The sequence below is a fragment of the Hoplias malabaricus genome, chromosome 4, assembly GCF_029633855.1.
Source record: "Hoplias malabaricus isolate fHopMal1 chromosome 4, fHopMal1.hap1, whole genome shotgun sequence".
NCBI lineage: Eukaryota > Metazoa > Chordata > Actinopteri > Characiformes > Erythrinidae > Hoplias > Hoplias malabaricus.
The window spans coordinates 33606760-33631647 of NC_089803.1; the positions used below are offsets into that span (position 1 = coordinate 33606760).

The following is a 24888-nucleotide window of genomic DNA, read 5'->3' on the forward strand; positions in this document are numbered from 1 at the left end:
TTTTCCCCCAGTACTTGAGCCCCCTTGTTTCTTTATGGTCTAAGGGCCCCTGAGGCCCCTGTCAGTCAGGGCCCCCTGAGCACTGACCCTTCCTGGTCCAGCCTTGTGGAAGATCCAGCAGCATATACTTGAGCCAGGAAGGTGTAAAACTTGAGTCAGTTGGGCAGGAAGTGTGGCTTTAAGCCTGAGCCTCCCGTGGCCGAATCCCTCACGCTCCGAGTCTTTAAGAGAGCAGCCGAGCCGTCGTTAGCATTCAGGCCCGGGCCGCGGCGGAGGCTGCGCATGCGCGTCCCTTTCACCGTGCGTGAATGCAGTGAAGGGTCTGAGGCGGAGAGACTCCGGGCTGCTTCACTCTCAGACTGCAGAAATGGACGCAGCGCAGCGCAAAAGGACCGCAAACACAACTCCACACGCACAGACACGACCACAAAACACCACCATGAAACAGAGCGAGGAGAAACAGGACAGCGTTCCAGACAGAGTCACACTCAAAAAAGAGATAGGACTCCTCAGCGCCTGTACCATCATCATAGGTATGTAGAGGAAACCAAAGTTGTTTACTTTAGTAAGCGGAATAATTACAAAAAAGACTTTGGGAAGCTTTATTTGTTGTGCTGATTATCAGTTAGTGTCACCGGTGCATAGGAAAGTAGTTGCTAAAACTCTTGAGTAATTTTGTTAATGTAAGGTTCCTTCATAATAGACTAAATGTCTACACCTGCTTGAGACATACATATGGGCCAGACTACACTGTTGGGTTTAAAGTTGGAGGCTTAATTGCACAGGTCATTATTAATTCATATTACTGTCAATTATGGTCCATTAGTCTTCTCCTTTTTTATGAAGGTGCTGAACCCTTTCACTGCTGTCATTCCTGGCACCACAAGAGCATCTGTCCAGTCCTTTCAGCTGTTTAAATTATGTTTATATGAAAAAAACTGTTATCCTCAGGTGATATATAGGTTTCTGTGGGTTTCCTCAGATACTCTCTCACTGTCTGTCTGTGTGTGTGTGAGAGTGTGTGTGAGTCTATTATGGGCAGTGGGATCTGCTCCTCGTGGTACCCTGAGCTGTCGACACAGTGGAGTAAATGATTTATTCCTGCTCTTATGTAATCTCGTTGTGTGCCACTTGGCTGGCAGGGAGGCAAGCGTAAGGGGATTCACTCTTATTTGCAATGTCCTGTGGAGAGATGCTGCTTGAAGTGGTGTTAACTTTTGTATGTGTGTTTCGAGCATTTACAAATCCATCACTGAGCATCATAAACTAACTCACACCTATGGACCCTTTTGAGTAGCCAATCCACCTACAAATGTGTGTTTTTTTGTACTTGGGAGGAAACCCACACAGACACAGGGAGAACTCCTCACAGTCAGTCACCCCGATGCAGGGCTTGAAGCCATAATCCCAGCACCCTGGGAGGTAGCATACTAGCATATCAGCTTATTAGCTTATAATCAGCACAAAATGTGACATTAGATGTTACACATTAATGCCCTTAAGAAAATTCTCAAAAACTTTGACTAAAGGACATTTTTTCCCATATTTCTAGCATCTGTTGTACTTTAAAATTACTACGTAGTTCAGTTGTGCTTTGTGTTTACTGCAGGTAACATCATTGGTTCAGGAATCTTCATCTCTCCTAAAGGTGTTCTGGAACATTCGGGCTCTGTTGGCTTGGCGCTGGTGGTGTGGGTTTTAGGAGGGGGCATAGCTGCCCTGGGGTCCCTTTGCTATGCTGAACTTGGGGTCACCATCCCCAAGTCAGGGGGTGACTACTCTTATGTTACAGAGATTTTTGGAGGCCTTGTGGGGTAAGTCCAGCACCACATTTAGCAAACTGACTAATTTAAAATCACTTTTTGTCTTTCCAGTTCATTTAAATATCAGGGTCTGCACACATTCTCTACAATACTTCATCCCCTTCTTGTAACTTAATTGTACAATAAACCATAGCATTAGGTTAAAAAAAATGAAAGATACCATTAGATTTCAGATCATTTAGAACTCATTTTACCTGCACTGAAGAAAAACTCCTTATAACTCAAATGTAAAAGGGTGTGGCTAAATGCCTGTTGGCAGAATAAGCAGACGTGATGGTTTTTACAGACTGTTTTCACAAAATTATTTATAATAAATTCTTAAAATATGCAACCATGTCGTTCCATATCCAGATTCCTTCTGTTATGGAGCGCAGTCCTGATCATGTACCCTACCACTCTAGCTGTCATAGCCCTCACCTTCTCCAACTATGTCCTGCAGCCTGCTTTTCCTAACTGTGTTCCTCCTTATATGGCGACACGGATGCTCTCCACCACCTGCATAAGTAAGTACAGCAGCTTTTTATATCTAGTGTCATACTAACAGTACCTTGACAGATGTCTTTCATACAGCAGTTTTTGTTTTCTCTTGAATTGCTTTCCACTTCATGTCTGTATGTTTTAGAGTTAAGCATCGTAATATACAGTAGGTATAAGTGAAATATTTTTGGAAGACTGGGTCCTGCCTTATGTAATCAGGCACTAGGGTGACAGTAAAATATGCATGTTGTGTCTGGGCTGCTGTAGAAGTTTGAGAAACAGCACAGAAAGGCCACAAATATTCAAAGGCTGATGAAATTATTCTAAAGGCGCATTATGGTAAACATTAAAATTTTGAAGTGTACCAAGAGCTACATCTGTTCTAAATATCCCTACTTGCCCCTTTCTAGGGTGCAGTAGTCTCTATTGCAAGATTTTCTTTCTTTAAAGACTAGGGAAACCCCTTCTGATGCTGTATCTTGAAAGTGAATCGAACATTTGAAAAACTAGAAGCACATTGGAGTGGATGCTTTGGCTCTTTTAAAATGCTTGTTTTTTTGCCACTATCTGTCTAATGTAGTAGGGAGATCTCTAACAGCACTGCCCTAATGTTGGATGTCACACATATACTGACTAACCTCTACATTAGTGGCTATACCAGTAGATTTATTTATCACGGTTGGGGGTGGGGGGGTGTCATGTAAAATAACAGTTTAGGCCAGAATGCATGCATTTGGTGAAACATAAATGTGTTTGCAAAATCATCAAACTCATTTAATTTAAAAAGCTATTTCACACCTGCACTTTTACATTGGAACTGATGAGGTGTAAACACAAAAGGGATTTGAAATTCTGGTACAGTTAGAACAGCAAATGACCTGCACAAGACTTAGTATAGCAGCTGCAGCATGTGAACAAAACCCAATAATGTCTTGATAATGGCAAGTATTTTGTAACGTTGCTTTGTTCTTTAAACAAAGAAAATGGCACTCCATGATGTAAAATAGAAGAAAATATTAAAATGTGATTTTCTACAAACATATGTTTTTCCATTTTAAGAAAATAGTTTGTAAGATAATCTGTTAATACCACTTTCACCACTTTCAGCTTTGTTTGTAATGTATGCTATGTTTTTCTGTACACTGAAATAATAATATTAAGAAGAAGAAGAAGAAGAAGAAGAAGAGGAAGAGGCGCAGCAGGTAGTGTCGCAGTCACACAGCTCCAGGGGCCTGGAGGTTGTGAGTTCAATTCCCGCTCCGGGTGACTGTCTGTGAGGAGTGGGTGTTTTCCCCGTGTCTGCATGGGTTTCCTCCGGGTGCTCCAGTTTCCTCCCACAGTCTAAAAACACACGTTGGTAGGTGGATTGGCGACTCAAAAAGTGTCCGTAGGTGTGAGTGTGTGTGAGTGTGTGTGAGTGTGTGTGAGTGTGAGTGTGTGAGAGTGTGTGTGTCTGTGTTGCCCTGTAAAGGACTGGCGTCCCCTCCAGGGTGTATTCCCGCCTTGCGCCCAATGATTCCAGGTAGGCTCTGGACCCACCGCGACCCTGAACTGGATAAGCGCTTACAGATAATGAATGAATGAATGGAGAAGAAGAAGAAACTTTGGTGGAATCAATCTCATAAGCATGCATCTTAGAGCCTATATTGTACACGATATGTTGGCTGAATGCCATAGGACTGCAGTATTTGTTCCATATTGTAGACACTAGTTGTTAATTGGCTCGGCTCATTAACCCAACCTAAGAAACAGTGAAGCACTGGAAGCACTGAAGAATAAACGTTACTGTTCTTGGCTCTTGGTGCCAAGTCAGCAGTTTGCATTCCCACAATTACAGTAGCTTCCTCTTCACAGAAAAACACCAGCACATTTGGAGCCCAGTTCCATAAGCTTGAAGACAAATAATTCACCTGAAGCAAATGAAAACCTCGTTTCCTACCTCTTGTGATGCTGTAAACACCAACAACACCAGAAGAAGATGTAAACATGCAAGGCACACAAGAGCCTTGACAAGGCCAAGTACTCAAAGGGGGCAATGAGCTGCAAGCCCACAGCACTTGACTGTGCTGGCTGGGCCCAAAGCGTGTGATTATTGCATTAGCTCTTATTATTCACTCTTGTTTGGGGACTGAGGAATCTTGAAAACGGGAGAGGAGCTCCATCTTTTCATGGACCTGCTTGTCGCGCTCTGTCTTTGTTCTCTCACAATAAAAGGCAATTTGTTAGTTGGGACAGCCTTATTTTTCACTGACAGAAAGAGAGAACTTGTAGGAAAAAAAGAGAGACTGTGATAGAGATGGATAAGCTGAGAGAATTACAATTCCACTCCTTATTTTCTTCAGCATTCCCATATACCTCAGCTCCAGTAAATTCAAATTACTAGTCCTGATCCCATAACAGTCTATCTTAAAGTCCCCACAGTCTTGATAAAATCAATAATCATCAATAATTCATACCTATTATTTCAGGTATTCTGTCCAAACACTGACACTTGTTTTTATTCTCTTGCTCTTTTTTTTTTTATTTATTTATTTTTTTTAACTGCACTTGTAGTATTTCTGACATGGGTGAACTGCTTCAGTGTGCGACTGGCTACACGTATCCAGGATATCTTCACGGTGGGCAAGCTGCTGGCCCTAGGCCTCATCATAGCTGTAGGACTGCTTCAGATCTATAAAGGTGAAGCCATTGTCCAGTCACAGATGGGAATTTTTTTTAAACAAATAGTTTTCACAATGTGCAAATCAATTAGGGAGTAAGTAAGTAGTAATAAGTATTTTTTTGACTAAATAATAACAACTATTTAGGAAAGTTATTATTGTTTTACATGTTTCTATAAAATGCCACTCAAATATCATAAAGAATCATATTGCTTTGTAGTCTCTGTATTAACAAGTGTATGGAAAATATTTTACTCCAAATATAATGGTTTGGATTTTTTCAATAATAAATAAGAATAAATAATTTTACTAAAAACCTTTTGTTCTGTTAATTAGTTCTGATACTAAGGGGGAACTGATTTTAAATGTACATTAAGCAAATAATTCTAAATGTCTTGTAGTCAATAATCTAATAGCATGTTCTTGTTTCCTCAGGTAACTATGAGGGCCTTACCCCACAAACAGCGTTTGAGTTTGATAAGACTCCAACAGTGGGGCAGATTGCTCTGGCTTTTCTTCAGGCATCCTTTGCTTTCAGTGGATGGAACTTTCTCAATTATGTGACAGAAGAGGTGGTGGACCCAAGGAGGTTAGGGTCAACTTCTTGTTCACTGACTGCACTAACATTTAGAGGAACGCTACGTAACATTTTTTACCTAAAAATTACAGCTTCAAAATCATTGTGATACTTCACTGACCTGTAATGGGGAGAATAGAGCCTCTGTAGTCGTTACTGTGGGCTCAGAACAGCAGAAAGTGCACTATGTAGGAAACCACCCCATCTCCACTGATTTCAGGACAGTGCTGTCAAAATTACTTACACTAGGAAGAGCCCCAGGATCTTACCTAGTATTCCTTTAAGTCTCTGAATGTGCATTTTTATCAGCTTATTTTTTCCATCGCATTTATATCAGCAATAGTCCAAACAGCTGCACATTATCAGTGAGTGCATCAGTATGTACTCTGCATTCCCATGTGCAGCTCACCAGGGCCATACTTATGACAGTAGTTATACACCAATCAACCATATCATCATGACCACCTCCTTGTTTCTAAACTCCAAGACGCCAACAGCGTCCTGAGTCCATTGCTGAAGGCCTAAACGATGACCAATACAAATTGCAGCAACACATCATCTATTGTCTCTGACCAACATAGGTGTGTCTAACAGAGTGGACAGTGAGTGGATGCAGTGTTTAAAAACTTCAGCATTACTGCTGTGTTTGATTATAAAACTTCAAAGAGCCCCTGTGGAACCGTGAGTGGAGAATGGACCGTGAGTGTAGAAACAAGGAGTGGTCATAATTTTATGGTTGATTGGTGTATGATCCAGTGTTATAAGTCATGACAGGACAATGCAAATTGCAGCAATAATTGTTTCCATGTTTTACATTTATACATATCAACCATAAAAGTCATTTCCAACAGTCAGCATAATATTGTTTTAAACATGGCTGTTTCATCAGGAATCTTCCACGTGCAATTTACATCTCCATTCCTTTGGTGACCTTTGTGTACACACTCACCAACATCGCCTACTTCTCATCCATGTCACCAGAGGAGCTGCTGTCCTCCAATGCTGTGGCCGTAGTAAGTACACACCAGCAGAATTTGTATCCTGCTGCTCAGAAAAAGCATAGCTGTAAGATCAGCTCCACAATCTGCACAGTTGTAAGTTAGTCAAGTACACCTGCCTTGAACACATTCGTTTCTTCAGACACGCGTGGTATGAATGTATAAAGCACAATTGTGAGCTAAATTATGACTTTCTATCTGACAGACATTTGGGGAAAAGTTGCTTGGAATGTTCTCCAACATTATGCCCATCTCTGTGGCGCTTTCCACTTTCGGAGGCATTAATGGCTACCTCTTCACTTCATCAAGGTCAGCCCAAACATTCCACAACCATTTTAATCTTTGAAAGAGTGACATGTTCATTTTTTTCTGGGATGCCTGCTTTTTTTGTTTTATTGTATTTTCTCTTAATTTGTATTGCTTTTATCCATCAACCTGCTGTATACTGCACTCCATGCGTTTTTGTTCTTGATTATATTTGTGTGAATGGTTACAGGCATGGATGTTCGCATGTGTAAAGAACAGTGTCCGAGTACATTAGTAACATTTTTGTCATTTGGGCTACTGTGTAATTGAAGACAAACTCCTCACGTATTTATGAACAAAACTACCTGACTATTTAACGCTGATTATGATGAGTATGAAAGAACAGATTTTGCTGCCCTCCTCTGGACATTCAACGTCTTACGTTTTATGGCCCTTCCGTAGTTATTACTAACATGAGCCCAGTTGTAAAATTGGAAGTGCTGGTTTAAAATCACGTGATCATTTATTTTTTAAATTGACTTAAAGACTATTGCATAGTCTTTAATTGCATTAATTGCAAATTGCATATTGCACAGACATTCAGAAGATAAATGTAGTTATTACAATGCCCTCAGACTCAACATTTCTGTACAAAAATATGTGCTCTAGTTTTTAACTAGTTGTTAGCATGTTCCAGTGGTGTTTTTTTTTTCTACAAAATGAATCATGCCAAAATGAGCAGCTGACCTAATGACTTTGAAACAGCAGTTTTCACAAGACACTTTCAAGCGGGCAAATGTGAACAGCTAGGCTTAAACCTAAGAAACCAAACCCATACATTTGTGGGGACTCTATGAATCATTAGGGGATTTTTATTTTTTCCTTGGATTGAACTTTTACACTTTTAAACCTGTTTAACAGATGTGTGGTTTTAAAACAGGGACTGGAGGGGGCCTTCAGTGTATTTTATGTGTCTTGTTGTTTTGTGTTTTTCTCTTTCTTTTACCAAATTCAGGCTTTGTTTCTCTGGCGCAAGAGAAGGACATCTCCCCAGTTTACTGGCCATGATTCATTTTAAAAGCTGCACGCCCATCCCAGCTCTGCTTGTCTGTGTGAGTTGATAAACTAATATCTTTCTATAGGTTTTCTATAGGTTAAAGATTTACTATGCAAATAATTGCATGGTTACCATTAGCATTGTAATGGCAGATTCGTATTTAAATTTTCAGTGTCTTTATTTCTCTTAATCACTTTCCTTATTGTTCCTCTTATATCTTGCTTCACAGTGCACTGCCACAATTGTAATAATGTGCATTGGTGAAACACACAACCTTATAAACTATGTATCCTTCATCAACTACCTCTCCTATGGAGTCACGATTGCTGGCTTGCTGTATTACAGATGGAAAAGGCCAAACTTGTACAGGCCCATCAAGGTATCAGCACCCAAAGCACCTTAGCATGACTACTCATAAAATACTGCTACAAGGCTTCTTTATGTCTCGTGGTTATGAACTTGTTCCCTGTTGTAGGATTAGTGGTTTAACATCCTTAGACAGAGGGGATCACATGACAACCTCTACATTCAAGCTACATTCAGAATTTCAGTCATACCACCACAACTACACACCCACCATAGCTCCTCTGGACAACTATAGAACCTTTAGAAAAAAAAGACACTAATGGAAGGTTTGAAAGCCGCCCTGCTCTGATTCCACATTCTCAGCTCCCAGCTCATCTCTTCTCCTCTCTGCAGGTGAGTCTGCTGGTTCCTGTGTGTTACCTGCTCTTCTGGGCTCTGTTACTAGGCTTCAGTCTACACTCAGAACCTGTGGTCTGTGGGGTGGGTTTGGTCATCATGCTCACTGGAGTTCCTGTCTATTTTCTGGGAGTGCATTGGAAAGACAAGCCAAAATGTATCTATGACTTCATTGGTAAGTTAAAGAAAGTAATATTTTAAACACAATACAAGCAATCTGAACTCCAGATAAAGGGACTCTTCTCCAGCCCTCCACATTTTCAAATTTTCCCTCTATCACTCCTGACCCTTCTAGTCCAAATCATCAGCTCCCTGCTAAGCCCTGTAAAAAAATTGCTGTGTCACTGCAGAAATGTTTTTTAATTTCAAACCTTGCTAGGCCAACCTTAACATTTTAAACTTCTAAAAAGTAATATGTATAAAAATCCTTCTTGTGTTTTGAAAATGTATTATTAGAAGTTCAATGACTTCACTTCTATGTTATGAAAAAGCTCCTCTGAATTACATTTACACTTATGAAGAGCAACATTGTTCAGGTTATGTGTAGTATTTCAAGTATTCCCAAATTTGGTGAATGGATTGGATGCGTCACAATAGACCTGAGCAGGTTTTTATTGTTGTAATTCACTGTAGTTGTAGCTTTAGAGGTGTTTACATTGATTGACCAGAGGAGGATGGGTCACCTCTTGTGAGCCTTGGTTCCTCCCAAGGTTTCTTCCTCAGCTGGGGGAGTTTTTCCTTGCCACTGTCGCCCCTGGCTTGCTCACTTGAGGGTTTTACATTTTGTTTTTACATTTCATGTCAAATCTTGTCTTACTGGAATTCTGTGAAGCCGCTTTGTGACAACATCAGTTGTGAAAAGCGCTATATAAATAAATTTGATTTGATTTGATTTGATTTGATTTACTACTCATGCCTGTGATCACATCCTTTGTCTTTGTTACAGAGTGGGCCACATATCTGGGTCAGAGGGTGTTCTTTGTGGTTTTCCCCCACATTGATCCCATTGAAATCATAGCACCAACAGAATGGAATGACAAGACTTCTGTCACAAGCAAGGCTTCTGGACGTGTTTGACTTTTATACTTGTGTTCATATACTCTAATTGTCTGGGGTGGGAGATGGTTTTGTTTTTGTTTTTGTTTTTTTGTTTGGTTTAATTTTGTAAGACCTTAGATGGGGGGTCTCTCTTGATTTAAAACACTAGTTTTTGGTTCCTGTGAACCATGCATTTATTCATGGGCCCTTAAATACATTATGGTATGTACTTATTACACACAATTTAAAATCAGTTTGTTAGTGCTTCCTACACTCTCAGAAAAACTGTCACTAGGTGGTAACTTTTGCTGTCACTGTGATGGTACCCTCAAGGGTAAATTTATTTGTACATTTTTGTTAGGGAACATAATTGTACCTTACTCTGTATTAATTGTAGATTATAAAATTGTGCTGATTTTATACACACTATTTCATCTCCAGGATTTATATTATGTTTTTTTTATTTTACACAGTTCTATAATGAAAGTTTACACATACTCATTACTCCTTCTTCTTCTTCTCTTCTTGAGAAGAGAATATAATATATGTTTAGGGAACAAAACTGGACTTTAACACCACTGTGATACCTTTAAAAGGTGCATTTACACTGTGTTTTAACTTTAGTAATCAATAATATACCTCTACCATACCTTTTTTCTGAGAGTGTATAATTGTACATTTAAATACATTTTACAAAATATTTCTAACAGGTTGCTTGATGAACTGAAAATCTTGCCAGTCAGCTTCACTCAATGTTTTCATTGTGCCTTACAAAGAAAGATAGACAGTACATAATTCTGCAAAAGTAAACATGTGTATATTTATTTTCTTATTTGTAGTCTTAAAAATGAAGCCTAATAATTACTAGTGTTCAATATATAAATATATATATTGTGTGTGTGTGTGTGTGTGTATATATATATATATATATATATATATATATATATATATAGTATATTTAGTACTTCAGTTTAAACAGTGAAACTCATATGGTATAGATTCATTAAAAACAGTGATCGATTTCAAATGTTAATTTCTTTTAATGTTGATGATTATGGTTTACAGCCCATGAAAACTCAATAGTCATTATTTCAGAAAATTAGAATAATGTATAAGACTAATTTAAAAAAGATTTTGAATACAGAAATGTTGGCCTACTGAAAAGTATGTATAGTATATGCACTCAATACTTGGTCGGGGCACCTTTTGCATGAATTACTGCATCAGTGTGGCGTGGCATGGAGTTGATCAGCCTGTGGCACTGCTGAGGTGTTATGGAAGCCCAGGTTGCTTTGATAGTGGCCTTTACCTCTGGTTGTTGGGTCTGGTGTTTTTCATCTTCCTCTTGTCAAATACCCCATAGATTCTCTATGGGATTCAGGTCAGGCGAGTTTGCTGGCCAATGAAGCACAATGATACTGTGGTTATTAAACCAGGTATTGGTACTTTTGGCAATGTGGACAGGTGCCAAGTCCTGCTGGAAAATGAAATCTGAATTTCCATAAAGCTTGTCCGCAGAGGGGAGCATGAAGTGGTAGACAGTTGTGCTGACTTTGGACTTGATATAAGACAGTGGACCAACACCAGCAGATGACACGGCTCCCCAAACCATCACTGATTGTGGAGTGTGAAACTTCACACTAGACTCAAGAAACTTGGATTGTGTGCTTCTCCACACTTCCTCCAGACTCTGGGACCTTGATCTGAAAACAGGACTTCGGACCACTGAGCAACAATCCAGGCCTTTTTCTCCTTGGTCCAGGTGAGACGCTTCTGGTGTTGTCTCTTGGTCATGAGTGGCTTGACACAAAGAATGAGACAGTTGCGGCCTGTGTCCTGGATACGTCTGTGTGGTGGCTCTTGAAACACTGACTCCAGCAGCAGTCCACTCCTTGTGAATCACCCCAAAATTTTTTAATGGCCTTTTCTTGACAATCATTTCAAAGCTGCGGTTATCCATGTTGCTTGTGCACCTTTTTCTACCACACTTTTCCTTCCACTCAATTTTCCATTAATATGCTTGGATACAGCAAGAGGGTGTCAATAACTGCCTTCTGGAAATCTGTGAAGTCATCAGTCTTCCCCATGATTCCCCAGACTAAGGGACTATTTTAAAGGCTTAGGAAACCTTTGCAGGTGTTTTGTGTTGATTATTCTAATTTTCTGAGATAAAGACTTTTGGGTTTTCTTTGTAAGTCATAATCATCAACATTAAAAGAAATGAACACTTGAAATAGATCACTATTTGTAATGAATCTATATAATATATGAGTTTCACTAATTGAATTACTGAAATAAATTCACTTTTTGATATTCTAATTTATTGAGATACACTACACAAACACACACACACACACACACAAACACACACAATTAAGTGAACTCTAAAAGATTAGTGAGAGATGCTAAAAGGCTCATGTCAGTGTTTTGAAGCATCTGCTACCTCTTTAAAATCTAGAGTTCAGGGATGTGTTTGCAATCCTTTTAAAGAACTACTTCATCATCAAAGTTACAACCACTGAGAATGCAATGGAAATGGCATACTTTACACTTAATCTTAAACCATTGTTTGTTTGTTTTTTTACTTATTATTACTATGTGTCTAATTCTTATTGTGTTATAATATGTGTGTCGTTTTTAGTACTGCTTTTGAGAAACATCCTTTTGTATAGCATGGCCATATTGTGGCAGCTGCAGAAGTAAACCTATTGCACTAACCAATGCACAAAGCACACTTTAGAAATGCTTAACGTTAAAATATTCTGATATTTAACTGTGTATTATAACTGGGTTTATATATTATATAATATATAATTTTTTTTATGCCAGCACCCTTTCACAGAAAGCTTTATAATGTAAGCTGATGGCCCTTTTGATCCACCTTTTGTCTCCAGCACTGCCTGTTACACAGCCACCTGTAGTCAGTTTGCTGTACATAGTTTTGCAGAGCCCTTGGTATGGATACTCTTATAATGCTTTGTTTTTTCATTTGTCTTGATCAAATATGTAAGTAAAGAGATGTAGAAGTTTCAGACTCTACACAGGAATCAAGGGACATATTGCACTTTATCGGTTTCTTTTGAGTTGTACACTTTGCAACTTTGCTCATTTTCTGCCTGTGCACACTTTGTTTAGGTTGAATTTGCAGCAGCTTAATGTGAGAAATGAAATCATAAATTATTTGTAAAGTTCACTTGCAGTGGAGGAGGCACTTTCAAGTTTACCTGGATGTTTACCGGTTGTCCGTCATTGTGTAAATGAACCGAATGGTTTAACAGTTACAGCACAGTGAATAAAGTATGAATAACGTTGCTCAGTTGGTCTCTGTGTGGTGAGTAAAAGGCACCGCTGGGATTCGAACCCAGGATCTCCTGTTTACTAGACAGGCGCTTTAACCAACTAAGCCACGGCGCCGCTGTGTAAGATGGCGGAGGAACCTGAGTTCACCGTCAGACAGCGCCCTCTTAACACCACCCGATGATCCACAGTTAAATAATAAGCTTACATTATAGCTTAGTCGCTTTTCATGAAACAACACCCAAGAGTTCCGTTTGATCAGTCGCTTCACGAATATCACATTTCAATTTGCACCCTTTCGCTCTTCTCCGTGTTAGCTTCAGAAGCTAACTGCCCAGGCTAAAGCGAAAGCAAAGTGACGTGAGCTGCGACTGTAACGTTAGCCCAGAGGAGTAGGGTCTGTCTGCAGGTTTAGGACCGCAGCTCCAGGACCCTGTGTTTTCGCAGCACTGCTCCCTACTGCAATCGAGGACCGCGTTGATCACATATGAATGCCATGGATAACACTTGGAGTGTATTTATAGAATTTGAAAAAAAAAATGTGTATATTTAATGTTAAAAACAGCCTGGGTTTTTAATTAAACAGTAACTATAACTACACAAAGTTCTATAGCTTAACGTTACTAAGACACTGCATGCTGTTTTCTGTTCACTTATGACATCGGGCTTCAAAACAAAATTTTAACCTAACGTTAATTTATTGTTTAAAAACCATAGCACGATTTGGCCAAGCCCAACAAGGTATCGTATTATTACATGACTTAGTAGTTATGATAATAATTTGTAGCTCTAATTCTAAAGATGATATAAGATTAAATTAAATTAAAATCAGCCTGAAATTTATTATCAATTTCACTAGAGCAAGTAACTACAACAAGCCCCCTTGTGGTTGATTCGATGTTCATAATTTACACTTTTAAGTAAGATGTTAAATTATTCATTCTACAGAGTTCTGTGTTCTTATGTTTTAGGGTATGCCATTCACAGGTGTGGGTTAAATTGCAGACCATAATTACATTATCACTGTGTCCACTGCCAGTCAATGCCCTCACATAGAGTGGACTTCATTATACAGATGTCTTTGTAGAAAGAGAAGCACATTGCCATTACCACCACCATCCCAGCTTCAAACAGCTCCTTTTGCCCATAAGGAGCACTCAGTTGGAAGCCATCCAATTGAATTCCTCATAGGCCCTCCTCCCAGGTGCCTGTCTACTTCGACATTGAAGAACAGCAGGACCCTTTTTGCCTGAAGTCACTACTTCATAGAACTACACACCTGAGCTTCAAGGATGAAGTGCACCTTTCCAGGGGTAGGCCTAATCATGTAATGTATTTGTATTTAAACCTGTTCATGCACTACTCAATATAAACTGTATAATCTACTGTGGTGCTACATTATTACAGACCTGTGTATAATGGCTTGCTGTTCTATTTTGGTATATTTCAATCCCTATTCCTTTGGTTGGCCATCACATATGCCTTGACTGTGATGAAAATGTCTCCTTGGAGAATATATATATATATATATATATACACACACACACACAGGGGTCGGACAATGAAACTGAAACTGATGTAGGGCCTCCTTTTGCAGCCAATACAGCGTCGATTCGTCTTGGGAATGACATATAGAAGTCTTGCACATTGGTCAAAGGGATTTTAAGCCATGCTTCACTCTGGGCATGCAGCAGTCTGGGTGGTATGCTTATTTGGGGCTTCTCCACACCGTAACTCTCCCGTATGTGGGGAAAACAGTAAAGGTGGCCTCATCAGAGAACACTACATGTTTCACATTGTCCACAGCCGAAGATTTGCGCTCCTTGCACCATTGAAACCGACGTTTGGCATTGGCATGAGTGACCAAAGGTTTGGCTGTAGCAGCCTGGCCGTGTATATTGACCCTGTGGAGCTCCCGACGGACAGTTCTGGTGGAAACAGGAGAGTTGAGGTGCATGTTTAATTCTGTCGTGATTTGGGCAGCCATGGTTTTATGTTTTTTGGATACAAGCTGGGTTAGCACCCGAACATCCCTTTCAGACAGCTTCCTCTTGCATCCACAGTTAATCCACAGTTTTGTCCTTCTTGGTGGTATGCTGACATTTTGTGACTCTTGATACATCACAAAAACTTGCTGTCTTGGTCACAGATGCGCCAGCAAGTCGTGCACCAAACATTTGTCCTCTTTTGAACTCTGGTATGTCACCCATAATGTTGTGTGCATTGCAATATTTTGAGCAAAACTGTGCTCTTACCCTCTGCTAATTGAACCTTCACACTCTGCTCTTACTGGTGCATTGTGCAATTCATGAAGATTGGCCACCAGGCTGGTCCAATTTAGCCATGAAACCTCCCACACTAAAATGACAGGTGTTTCAGTTTCATTGTCCAACCCCTGTATATATAATAATGATTAATAATGATAATAATGATTAATAATGAAATATTAATTAATTTTGGCAGGTTTGGTCTTTCAAAGATTTGGTCATCCATACCATAGTGCCCTCTGCGGTCTGTGCCCTGTTTATTATCAGTTTATCATATGTTCATAGTTGTCAGCGGGAGGACGCTTTGTTACTAGGGTACAGGCTTCCATAATGGCGTGCCTGGTTACAGCCGAAGAGCCAATCACAGTCCTTCTAAACATGATTGACGTGTGTGTATTGCGCTCTCAGCGCTGAGGAGGCGGGGCTAAAGAACAAACAGACAACCTACTAGCTACAGTTTACAGACTGCGACCACGGACAGTTAGCACCGAGATTCTCTACAAAGTTGTGAGTTTAGCCGTATTTAATATGGAATTGTGCATTGATATGTAATATAGATATTAAAGTAGTGAGTAGTAGTAAAGTAGCATCGGGCAGACATGCGTTACTTTGCTAACAAAATTAACTCGCCCTAAAACGTAAGCATGCTAACGTTCTGCTAGCTAGTGATTTCATGTTTTACTGTTTCTCTGCTCAGTGAAAACAAAAGCGTTGTTGTTGTTGTTCTGTTTGTTACAAGTAAAGATGACCAGTTTTTAAATCCTTCACGGGGTGTATCAAACCAGGAGAAATAGTGACTTAAACAATGTAAAAAACTAAGCATTATCTACTGCCCATTACTAAACACCTTTGTGATAACAACGAGTTAAATATAGAACAAAAAGATATGCCTAGGTTTAGAACTAGAATAAGTATGCGTTTGTGTTTATTTGTATTGACTCTGTTCCGCCCAAAGTTAATCTGGTTCACTGAGTTTAACTCTCTAAGATCTCTGTTATGTGAGCCAGTTTAATGAGGGTTATAACTAAGCTATGTATTGCAGTTGGTGTCTCTCAGCAGATTTCTAACTTTTACCGACACGTGAATTCTAGCAGCAAAAAAATAGTATTCATAAATGTGTTTTTGTAACCCCTCAGGCTTGTGATGGCCTTGCAGTCTGCTTCGTCCAAAAGTTTTACCTCGACACCACTCAAAAGTAAATCTACTATTCCGAGGAGCATCCCTAGAAGCAAGAGTGTGGAATCATCTGGAGACTCAACCTACTCTTTGCTCTCTCCCATTTACCATGATAGTTTTGAGTTTTCGGATATAGATAATGAAGAAGCACAAAAAGAGTTACAACCGGCTGACAGCCACTCTCTTGTGGTTCATGAAGATGTGTCATCAGTCAGTCCAAGCAGGTACACTTGTGTTAAAGAAAGGATTTACCAAAAAATCTAATTCCACAAACGGTGCTATGACAGAAATCTGTGTAACCCAAAAATATTTTTGGTGTCAAATATTTCCATTTTCATTTATCTGCATAAGCCTAAGCCTAAGATCTCGTCAAAAACCATATTAGCAAGATTTTGACAACAAACATACTGGCCAGTTCATTACATTTGAAGGTTAATAATCTACTTAGTGAATACTTCCTTTAACAGAAAAATAAGTGTTTTTCTCTGGCAATTCCTCATGATTTGAAAACAGCAATTATATTGACACCTAGTGGCATGGATGTGTCAGACATACTGTTCTAATGCTTTATATATTCTCTACAGCTAAGTGGAAAATAAACCTGTTTATTATCTTGATGGGAAAATTACTGATTTCTCATTTAACCACCATTGTACTGTCTATAGTACAAACTGATGTTGTGTTTTCAGAAACGAGTCACTTAATGCGCACGGCAGTTCTGCAAAGTTAAATCTGAGTGCATGGGAGCAGTGGGTTGTGAGCAAAGCTAAAGAAGAGCGAATCAAAATGCAACAGAAAGCTTTGGAGGTATGTTAGTTCATGAAATAATTAAGCAGTCATATCTTCATCCAATGTAATTTATGGAAATAAAGCATTAGCAGCAAAAAAACCTGCAAATGTGATGTTCTGCAACCATTGTGTTTCAGCAACAAGTTTTGAAAGAACAGAATGAACAAAAAGAAAGGGATCAACAGCGGAAAAAGGCAGCCAATGAGAGTAAAATCCAAGAGTGGCTCCAAATGAAGAAAGAACAGGTATTTAATTTATTCTTTTCCTATGTATAGTAATGATAAAAGGTAACTAGTGCGTTGGAGAGTAGATTAGCTTAAATCCACAGTTAAGTAAATACCGACTAAGAACTAATGACTAAAAGTCTAACTTGAGTACATGTACCAAATAGCAGATCAAAAACCTACTATTTAATAAATATTCGAACTGCAGTGGAACCTCTTAATCCAGCATCTATCAGCATAAGGGAAAAATGAAAGCTGCTATTATCTGAGATCAAAATTATAGTAATTCTGAGAATAAGCTCTAACGTCCCTGAATTCCTGAATTTGTTCTCATAATTATTTCTATTTTAATCTGAGAACTTTTTTATTTATTTACATAAGCAGTGGCAATAAAACACCATTGCATGAATGGTTAAGTTGTAGCTAACTTATAAAAGGTGGATAAATGGATAGATTGATCAAGAAGATGGATCTTTTAGTATCTAATATAGATAGTAGAACTACAAATATTACAATTTGAAAGTACATGCATTCAGTAATTTGATTATTTAAATATGCCTGGGTAAATGTAGTCGCCCTGTGAAGGACTGGCGCCCCCTCCAGGGTGTGTTGCCTCCTGGCCCACCTCACCCCTGAACTGGATAAGTAGTGACCCACAGTGAATGAAAGAATGATAATGCTTAATATATCTAGTTACTACACATCTATACATGCTACAGAGAGAGAAGCATAATAACATTTTCAAGGTAAAGTAACTATACCAAATGAGGTAAAAAAAAAATCCACATTTTTAATTGCATGATTTTATACAGTTCATTACAAATACAAGGGGATATGATTTCTTTAAAAATAAAAGTTGGTGCATCTGCAAATATTCAAAGTTTCATCATATTCCTAGTTTATTCATTCATCCAATTTATTCATTTTCTTTTTCAGGAAAAACAAGAAAAGCTTTGTAAGGAGTCCCAGAAGAATATAGAAATGCTAAATGAGGAAAAGAAACGGTTAGAGATTGAAAGAAAAGCCCAAGAAAAATATAAAGGGTGGCTAAGAAAGAAAAAACAAGAGGAAATGGATAAGAAGCTGAAAGAGAAAGTAAGTTATTTTTAGAGGCATAAAAACCATAATAAAAATCTATACTTTTTGTTTCTAAATTAATTTGTTACATATTCCTGATAGGAAGAAAAAAACAGAAGAGAAATGGCGGAAATAGAACGGAAGAAGAAGGCAGAAGAGACGTTTAAACAGTGGCTTGACAGCATAAAGGACAGAGACAGACATAAATGTCAGTTAACCTGTTCAGCTGGTGAGAAAATCTGTCTTTAAATGAACATAAGTCTTTAGTCTAACAAGACTTTCTGTACCGTCTTGGTTAAAATTACACACATAAATCAACCTCCATAAATGTCAGTGTTTAGTCACTGGTCTGAAGATGCAAATTACCACACAGAAGAGAAACAACCATTGTTTTGCTCTCGCTTAGCGTAGAGCAGGGGTGACTATTTTGATGCATTGTTGTTACACAGGCTTTACATGTGACAGATGTCTGAGGCTTGTTTTACTAATCATGGTCATATGAAAAAATAATAAACATACTCGTTGTTTTCTAGGTGGTTATGACAATCTAAACTATCCCTCACCTACTTTTGTGAACCCTATCCCATGGAAGCCCATCCACGTCCCCCAGCAAAACAGGACACCCAGGAAAGGCCCTACACGGAGGAAAAATCCAAGTTTACCAAAGTATCAGTCAACTCCTTGTCTCAGTTACAAACCCAAAGACACTATCAGCTTTGCATACAAAAGACGGTGACATCATGTTTTAAAATCAAACAGTCACATTAACTTTTATTAACTTCTACAAAAAAATTGGATCAATTGTAAAGATATTCATGCTTTTAAGGAATGGACCTGTAACATGAGTATTTAGTTTTGTATAGTACACCTCTCCATACATTTAGCAAGTTTGTATTTACTGTGATCTATTGGTTTTTCAAACCACTGACTGCAGACAAACGTGTTTTACAACTCTGGGTATTTTTTGATAGAATGAATAAATAATTAAGAAGTATGTTTTATGGAAACATTAATTTCATTTTCTAAATAAAGCCTAAGAAATATTTGGAAAGACTAGAACAGTTTGTAGACGTTTAGTGAATATGGCAACATTATACAGTCAAATTTTCTCCTTCAAAGAAGCTGCTGGTGTTCTCAGGACAGTGGACTGCTGACCCAGGGCCTCAGCTGGCAATTTGTGTGGGTTTCTTAGGTTCTGCAAGGCTCTAGAAAAAGATGAGCACTAAATAAAAAAAATATATAAATACATTTGAAAAATCATATATTTTCATGCTGTAATTGTTTGTTCAGTTTTTAAATATAAACTATAGCAGTGTATTTTACGGTTTGTAACATTTATGTTCTCGTATGAATACAAAGAGTACAGGTTGTGTGTGTGTGTGTGTGTGTTAAATATCTCAGATGTTTTGCATTTAGTCATGTTAACATCAGCATTCCAAGGAAACAGGGAAAGACCAGACTGGTTGAGGCTGTCATAATAAGCATTGTAGTTAATGGGTCTTGATAGTTGTTTATACATACAGGCACCATGGCTACTCCTACTCTTGTGTCTCACAAAGACTTCTCTGTGGCAGCTTGTGCACTTGAGCTCAATGGAAGTAAAACATACAATATAACGTTGTGACTAAAATCAAATATAGGATTTAATTAGAGAATCTGATCATAGATTTCTTTAACGGAAGAATCAGTGGGGGTTGTTTGTTTGTTTCAACTTCAGTACTACTAATTTGTTTTCTGGTGACTTAACACAAAAAAGGCTTCTGACTCAAAGGCAGGGCTGAATGCCAGATGTGGTCATCACGCACTTGTGTATTGTCCAGTGTCCGGCAGTGCCTTGTGGCCCTCTGTGTTGATGCCAGGGCAGAGCGTGAGTGTATGTGGGAGGATGAATAGAAGGATGAGATGAGAAGGGGTCTTAAACATTCATGCTCTTTCATCGTCACTGCGTATGACGCAGGGAAACACTTCACTGGACTGAAGGTAATGAAAAATATATTTCTCTTTCAGTTTTGCTTTAAAAGATTGTGTACTGTAACAATACTTCTATTGTCGGGTTATGCTTGTTGGAATGTGTCGGGCAGGTAATAGACGGGGGAGGGCAGTCAGACTGAATGGAGGGCTTTGGCTGCTCTGGATCCCTGGCAGTTCTTTGTCTTGCTGCTTCAGAGAATTGAATGTACTTCTGAAAGCTGATCTCCTCGTCTGCTTATAAGGACAGAAAGCTATTAGAGTGAGACAGGGTATGCTTTAGTGAGTTATGTGTTTACACGCTGTTATGCTGACCAAAGGTCACCCCACAAGAAGTTGAAAATGTGCGTGTGCGCTCACTATTGTGTTTGTATAGCAGGATGTCCTGAACTGTTTCTTGTTTAGTTTTTTTTGTGTGTGTGTTTTGTTTTGTTTTTTTGTATTTTTTTTTTTTTTACAAATGGTGAAGATTTTACACGTTTTAAGTGGCTTATACATGTCAGTGTTTCATGTTCTGTTAGGCTCCAAAGTTTGCTTAGAAACATTTCCAGGAGATGCAGTGGTGTAAGTGGAAGTGGGCAAGCAACTGGAAATCTCACCTACCAGGACAGGTAGGGGTGTGTTTGTGTACATTTTACTCAGTGTGAGAGAGAGAAAGAGACAGAATGAGAAGTGCATTGATTCTTACAACAGTATTTGCCAGACGAGTAGTTCAAAAATTTGTTCAACATCTAGGATCCTCTCAAATGTCACACATATTTTGACAGACTGAAAATGGAACTGCTATTTCATCAATAATGCTGGACATTATAATCTAAACACTGGTCAGTATGAGAAAAGCTACTTAGATAATTTGAAGCAAACTGCACTGGTAAGTGTACAGGGAGTCTTGGAAACCTTTTGTGTGATATCATCTCAGTGTTCATTATGGCTATGCAGTCTACAGGGGCACAGGAAGATGATGACTGTGATTTCCTGTTTAAAATTATCTTCATTGGAGACAGCAACGTTGGAAAGACCTGTGTTATCCACAGCTTTAAATCTGGAGAATTCAGAGATAAACACCATAACACTATTGGGGTAGACTTCACTGTGCATTCCATGGACATTGATGGCAAGAAAGTAAAGGTGAGTACATTAAGATACCACCAATAATGGTCAATTTACATACTCAGGTTTGGAGATAACTTGTGATATTGTAATAGTACTGTGACATTAAGATTTCTTTGTCTGCTTTCCTCTATAGAACACTGACCTTGCCGCACACACTGTTGCACTATTTTCCCATAATGCAGAGTATTTCCATTTAGTTGGTTATTCATTAAGGGCAAAGCCCACAAAATTTACAAGAAATGTTTTTCCACAGAATGCTAGTTGTTATAAGCAACAGCACTATTTTATTGTTGTTTTATGTAGTAGTACTACTGTGGCATTGTAGAAGTGTGTTGCAGATCCAGTTATCAAACATAAATTTTATCAGTTTGATTTTGTATTTTCTATAAAAGATCTATGCTGTGTTTCAGCTGCAGATATGGGATACAGCTGGCCAGGAGCGGTTCCGCACCATTACACAGAGTTACTATCGCAGTGCTCATGGGGCCATGATTGCCTATGACCTGACACGTCGTACCACTTTTGATTCACTGCCTCACTGGATACAGGCTGTAGAGCAATATGGAGCTGCCAATGTAGTCTTTGTTCTTATAGGTGCGTGCATGTGCAGATAACTCATTCTCTTTCTCATGGTAGTGCATTACTTTTTGCTATATGTTTTTGTATACCTGTAATATTCATGATTACCCTGTTCCTGGAAGTGTCCGGACACTTGTTCTAATCTGTGAATTATGCTAGTTTAAGGTGCACCCATAGTAATTTCCATGTAAATGTCCTTACAATGGGAAGGCATGATGGTATTTGCTGGTCCCTTCCACAAAACTCCAGGGGCTGGGAGTTCTGGATAGAATCCTTACATTGGGTCATTTGGTGTGTTCTTTCTGTGGCTGCTTCGGTTTCCCCCAACAGTTCAAAACACGTGTTGGTAGGTCAATTCAGTTGTCCACAGGTGTGAGTGTGTGATGCCTTGTGATGCACTGGAGCCCCAGGGTGTCTTCCTGTGTGTGTGTGTGTGTATATATATATATATATATATATATATATATATATATATATATATATACACACACACACACACACAACTTAAAAAAAAAAAAAAACTTGAGGAACTGTGCTATATAAAACGGTCTATATTTCATTCTCCATTAGTCTGAAGAACCCCATCACAATGCAAATAACCTTTTAATAATGCAAAATGTTCTTCAAGTGTTCAGGTTTTCTATATAGAACTACAGTAATACCTTGACTTGTGAGTTTAATTTGTTCTGTGACTGAGCTCGTAACTCAATTTGCTTGTATATCAAATTAAATTTCCCCATGAAAATTAATTGAAATGTCGTTAATCCGTCCCAACCCCAAAACCACACTTTTTTTTTGTGTATGTTTTTAAATAAGAACTTATTGGAATTCACTGGAAAGAACCAAGGTTCCAAGAATCAGGAACTGAACCGGTTCATTTGGTGGAAAAGCGCTATGGTTGACAGCAACAAATCAATGTTCTGATTAGTTAAACAAACCTCGAGTACTGATTGGTCCAGCTAAAGCTTTCCTATTGGTCCATCAATTTGCCGTTAAAACTGGGTCTTAAATCTGCAACTGCAAAAAGATTCACACACGCAGCAGAGAAGGCGAATGTATGGATTTTTTCCACCTCATTCAAAAACTCCCACTGTCACATTTGGAACCTGGCATATTTTAAGCCATTTGAGAAGTAATGATTCACACATTCACGACATTTGATTTACATATGCAAATCTTTTGTACACATTTAAATATTATTTCTACACATTACAAATATTTTTCAATTTGTGAATTTAAATTATTATTGTTGTTGTTTTACATTTGTGCATTCCAATACATGTGTGGATTTGAATTTTACGTGTATGTGGTTGCTCAAACACAGTTACAAATTTGAGAGTATTGTTTTACAAGCTCAAAATCTTTTTGACCCCTTTTTTTTTACTCCATAGAGGTGGAGGAGTTTGGCGGAGGAAGTTGGGGAGGTTTTCTTTTCATGCTCTTTTGCTTAACTTATTCACCACAAATACTAATGCTACAAAAACAGCGATACGACAGAGATGCTTGCAAGGCAAGATAACCAAGTGAACTGAACTCTTGATGGGCTGTCTAGTGGTGGGTAACTCAGATCTCGGCTCGCATCTTAAAACAATCGACGGCTCATATCTCGGAAAATTCTTAAGTCGATTCACTAGCAAGTCAAGGTTTGACTGTATATTCTTTACTAAAGGACCATTATAGAACCCTCAAAAAATGAGTTTATATCTTTTTGATTTCAAATGAAATGTATAAGAAGCAACAGTTTATAAATTTTAGTACTTATTGTTTATATGGAAATGCTGTGACTTGAATCAAAGTCATTTAGTATTTCACCCCAGAGATATGTCATCTGATCTTACTTTTCCTTTCCTTCTTTTATCTTCAGGCAACAAATGTGACCTGGCACCTCAGAGACAGGTATTGTTTGAGGATGCTTGTACACTGGCAGAACAGACAGGGGCTCTGGCAGCCCTGGAGACATCCGCCAAAGAAAACCATAACGTACAAGAGGCCTTTGAGCTAATGGCTCGGGAACTAATAGTGCGAAATGGAGGCCTGATGCATCATGACATCCAGTTAGATGCTCCAAGTTATCTCCTGTATTCTGACTCTCACCCAGTAAATGAAGGGGAGTCCATTCAGAAGAAGTCGTGTGACTGCTGAAATATTCTAGAGGGATTATACCTTATCAGGAACGATTTACCACTTGACTGTTACTTAGCCTTAGCATTAACCACATTTAGAACTGGGAAAAATTATGTGATCTCATTTACAGCACCCCACCACTATGGAGAGAGATTAGTCTCAAAATACTTTACAAATGTGTAAATGTTAATCCACAAATAAAACACAAGTCACAAATATGTTTCACTGTTCACAAATGAACACATCCTAATCTGTCTCACAGTCTGCAATTTGTACAAATATAGTTACATTCATAAATACATGTTTTTGGTTTTCATAGATATATCAAATTTTTATGGGAAAATAAATACATTTGTTTAAATTTACATTGCATTTATTTATAAAATCGAAGTCTCTAATTTAACATTTATTTGTAAATTGTTGAATCTGCGTTTGTGGATCAAGTCACTCACGTTTGTTTCTGTGACGTGCATTTGTTCATTTCCTCTCGCGGGTTTTTGGATTTTGAGACTTTCGCATTTCACTCGATCCACAGACAAATGCAGCCTGATCCACAAATGTGGCCAGCAGGTGGCACTGTTGTATCCCTCAGTGTCTCAGAACTGGCCTGTTGCTCTCAGGGCCGCAGCAAAGCAACCCCCTGTAGGCGGGACTATAACTCCATTGGCTGTTGCAGTAAATGATAGACAGCTAACT

At 38.7% G+C, this 24888-nt stretch overlaps 3 protein-coding genes and 1 non-coding gene across 6 annotated transcripts; 3 read left to right on the forward strand and 1 right to left on the reverse strand.

The window, feature by feature from the left end:
- Positions 1-229: 229 nt before the first annotated feature.
- slc7a10b (solute carrier family 7 member 10b) lies at positions 230-9718 on the forward strand. Its single transcript, XM_066668345.1, has 11 exons — positions 230-533; positions 1610-1814; positions 2175-2326; positions 4854-4979; positions 5396-5549; positions 6427-6550; positions 6741-6844; positions 7797-7893; positions 8068-8217; positions 8538-8715; positions 9487-9718. Exons 1-11 carry the CDS (start codon positions 368-370, stop codon positions 9615-9617), a joined length of 1587 nt encoding a protein of 528 aa, XP_066524442.1. The 5' UTR covers positions 230-367; the 3' UTR covers positions 9618-9718.
- Positions 9719-12918: 3200 nt separating this feature from the next.
- On the reverse strand, positions 12919-12992 carry trnat-agu (transfer RNA threonine (anticodon AGU)). Its single transcript has one exon. It is a non-coding gene; the product is annotated as a tRNA-Thr (tRNA).
- A 2445-nt stretch (positions 12993-15437) lies between these two features.
- On the forward strand, positions 15438-19715 carry ccdc34 (coiled-coil domain containing 34). Of its 3 annotated transcripts, none has more exons than XM_066669499.1 (7): positions 15438-15649; positions 16279-16542; positions 17008-17125; positions 17245-17352; positions 18268-18426; positions 18511-18616; positions 18942-19715. In XM_066669499.1, the coding sequence occupies exons 2-7, from the start codon at positions 16286-16288 to the stop codon at positions 19142-19144; spliced, it is 951 nt and encodes a 316-aa protein (XP_066525596.1). In that variant the 5' UTR covers positions 15438-15649; positions 16279-16285; the 3' UTR covers positions 19145-19715. The 3 variants fall into 3 exon arrangements, with proteins under 3 accessions (XP_066525596.1, XP_066525594.1, XP_066525595.1); XM_066669497.1 differs by having other exon boundaries at positions 15461-15649; positions 18511-18637; positions 18942-19712; XM_066669498.1 differs by having other exon boundaries at positions 15643-15780; positions 18511-18637; positions 18942-19713.
- A 560-nt stretch (positions 19716-20275) lies between these two features.
- LOC136694783 (ras-related protein Rab-19) lies at positions 20276-24443 on the forward strand. The gene is made up of 5 exons (XM_066668582.1): positions 20276-20388; positions 20898-20987; positions 21316-21504; positions 21900-22083; positions 23933-24443. The coding sequence occupies exons 2-5, from the start codon at positions 20931-20933 to the stop codon at positions 24208-24210; spliced, it is 708 nt and encodes a 235-aa protein (XP_066524679.1). The 5' UTR covers positions 20276-20388; positions 20898-20930; the 3' UTR covers positions 24211-24443.
- The last annotated feature ends 445 nt before the right edge of the window (positions 24444-24888 follow it).